The sequence below is a fragment of the Eimeria mitis genome, genomic scaffold, assembly GCF_000499745.2.
Source record: "Eimeria mitis Houghton genomic scaffold, Emh_scaff4234, whole genome shotgun sequence".
NCBI lineage: Eukaryota > Apicomplexa > Conoidasida > Eucoccidiorida > Eimeriidae > Eimeria > Eimeria mitis.
The window spans coordinates 1,016-2,618 of NW_013572559.1; the positions used below are offsets into that span (position 1 = coordinate 1,016).

Here is a 1,603-nt window from a genome sequence, read left to right on the forward strand (position 1 = left end):
GCGTGTGTGTTTCTACGCATGCATGCATGCATGCATGCATGCAGAACGAGCTAGCAGCACAGCGAGTGATTCGTTTGCTGCTGGCTGAGCCGTGGTTGTTATACAAAGAACACAACACCATCATCTCTGTCTTGATGGTGGTACCCCAGAACAGCAGTGGGGGCCCCCCAGGTTGTATGGGGCCCCCAGGGCTTGGTGTGAACCCTGCTGCTGCTGCCCCTGCTGCTGCTGCTGCTGCTGCTGCAGCGGCAGCAGCAGCAGCAGCAGCAGCAGCATCAAACGGATGCGGCGAAGAAACTTTGTCTATCTGCTCCTCGGATCACTGCAGCAGCAGCAGCAGCAGCAGCAGCAGCAGCAGCAGCAACGGAGAAGGAAATAGATGTACACATATATCTATAGATAAGAGCTGCGGAGACACCTCAGGTGTCTCCTCTGGCGCGAGTAAAAATTTATCTTCTTGTATTTCTGTCTCCTCTTCTCCTACTTCTCTGTTGCCGCTGCGTTTATGTTATGATAATATAAATATAAACGCATGCAGAGGGTCAATCCAAGCCCCAAACATGCGTTTACAACCCCACCACGCTCAAGAAAAACAGCAGCAACAAAACCATCACCATCACCAGCAGCAGCAAACAAAGCAGCAGCAGCAGCAACAGCAACAGCAGCAACAACAGCAGCAGGAGCAGCTGCAGCAGCAGCAGCAAGACCGAGATATACAGCTGCTGATTGAAATGTCTATAGAAGGATCAGCCATAGATATACGCAGCATCCCGCAACAGATAGTACACCTCATCTCCTCAGAAGAAGGAGACAGAGACGCAGCAGCAGCAGCAGCAGGGGCCCCATACTTCCCCCAAGAAGATTTCAGCCCACATGACTCCATCATACTTAATGCTGCCAGCGCAGACATGCCGTAAACCCTAAACCCTCATAAACCCTCATAAACCCTAAACCCTAATTATAAACCCTAAACCCTCATAAACCCTTATAAACCCTCACACACAATAAACCCTAATTATAGACACTAATTATAAGCCCCCATGACTCCATCATACTTAATGCTGCCAGCGCAGACATGCCGTAAACCCTAAACCATCATAAACCCTAAACCCTCATAAACCCTTATAAACCCTTATAAACCCTCATACACCCTAAACCCTAATTAGAAACACTAATTATAAGCCTCCATGACTCCATCATACTTAATGCTGCCAGCGCAGACATGCCGTAAACCCTAAACCCTCATAAACCCTCATAAACCCTAAACCCTAATTACCTCATAAACCCGTATAAACCCTCATAAACCCTAAACCCTAATTAGAAACACGAATTATAAGCCCCCATGACTCCATCATACTCAATGCCGCCAGCGCAGACATGCCGTGAACCCTAAACCCTAGGCCCTCATAAACCCTAAACCCTCATAAACCCTCATAAACCCTAAACTCTAAACCCTAAACACTCATTATAAACCCTAAACCCTCATTATAAACCCTAATTATGAACAAACCCCAATTATATATAAACATATAAACATATATATATATATATATATATATATATATACATATATATATATATATATATATATATATATATATAT

At 45.2% G+C, this 1,603-nt stretch overlaps 1 protein-coding gene across 1 annotated transcript; it reads left to right on the plus strand.

Moving 5' to 3' along the window:
• Window positions 1-560: 560 nt before the first annotated feature.
• Window positions 561-917, plus strand: EMH_0073620 (uncharacterized protein; the record flags this gene model as incomplete). The annotated part of the gene is made up of 1 exon (XM_013499354.1): window positions 561-917. One exon carries the CDS (start codon window positions 561-563, stop codon window positions 915-917), a length of 357 nt encoding a protein of 118 aa, XP_013354808.1.
• Window positions 918-1,603: the final 686 nt, after the last annotated feature.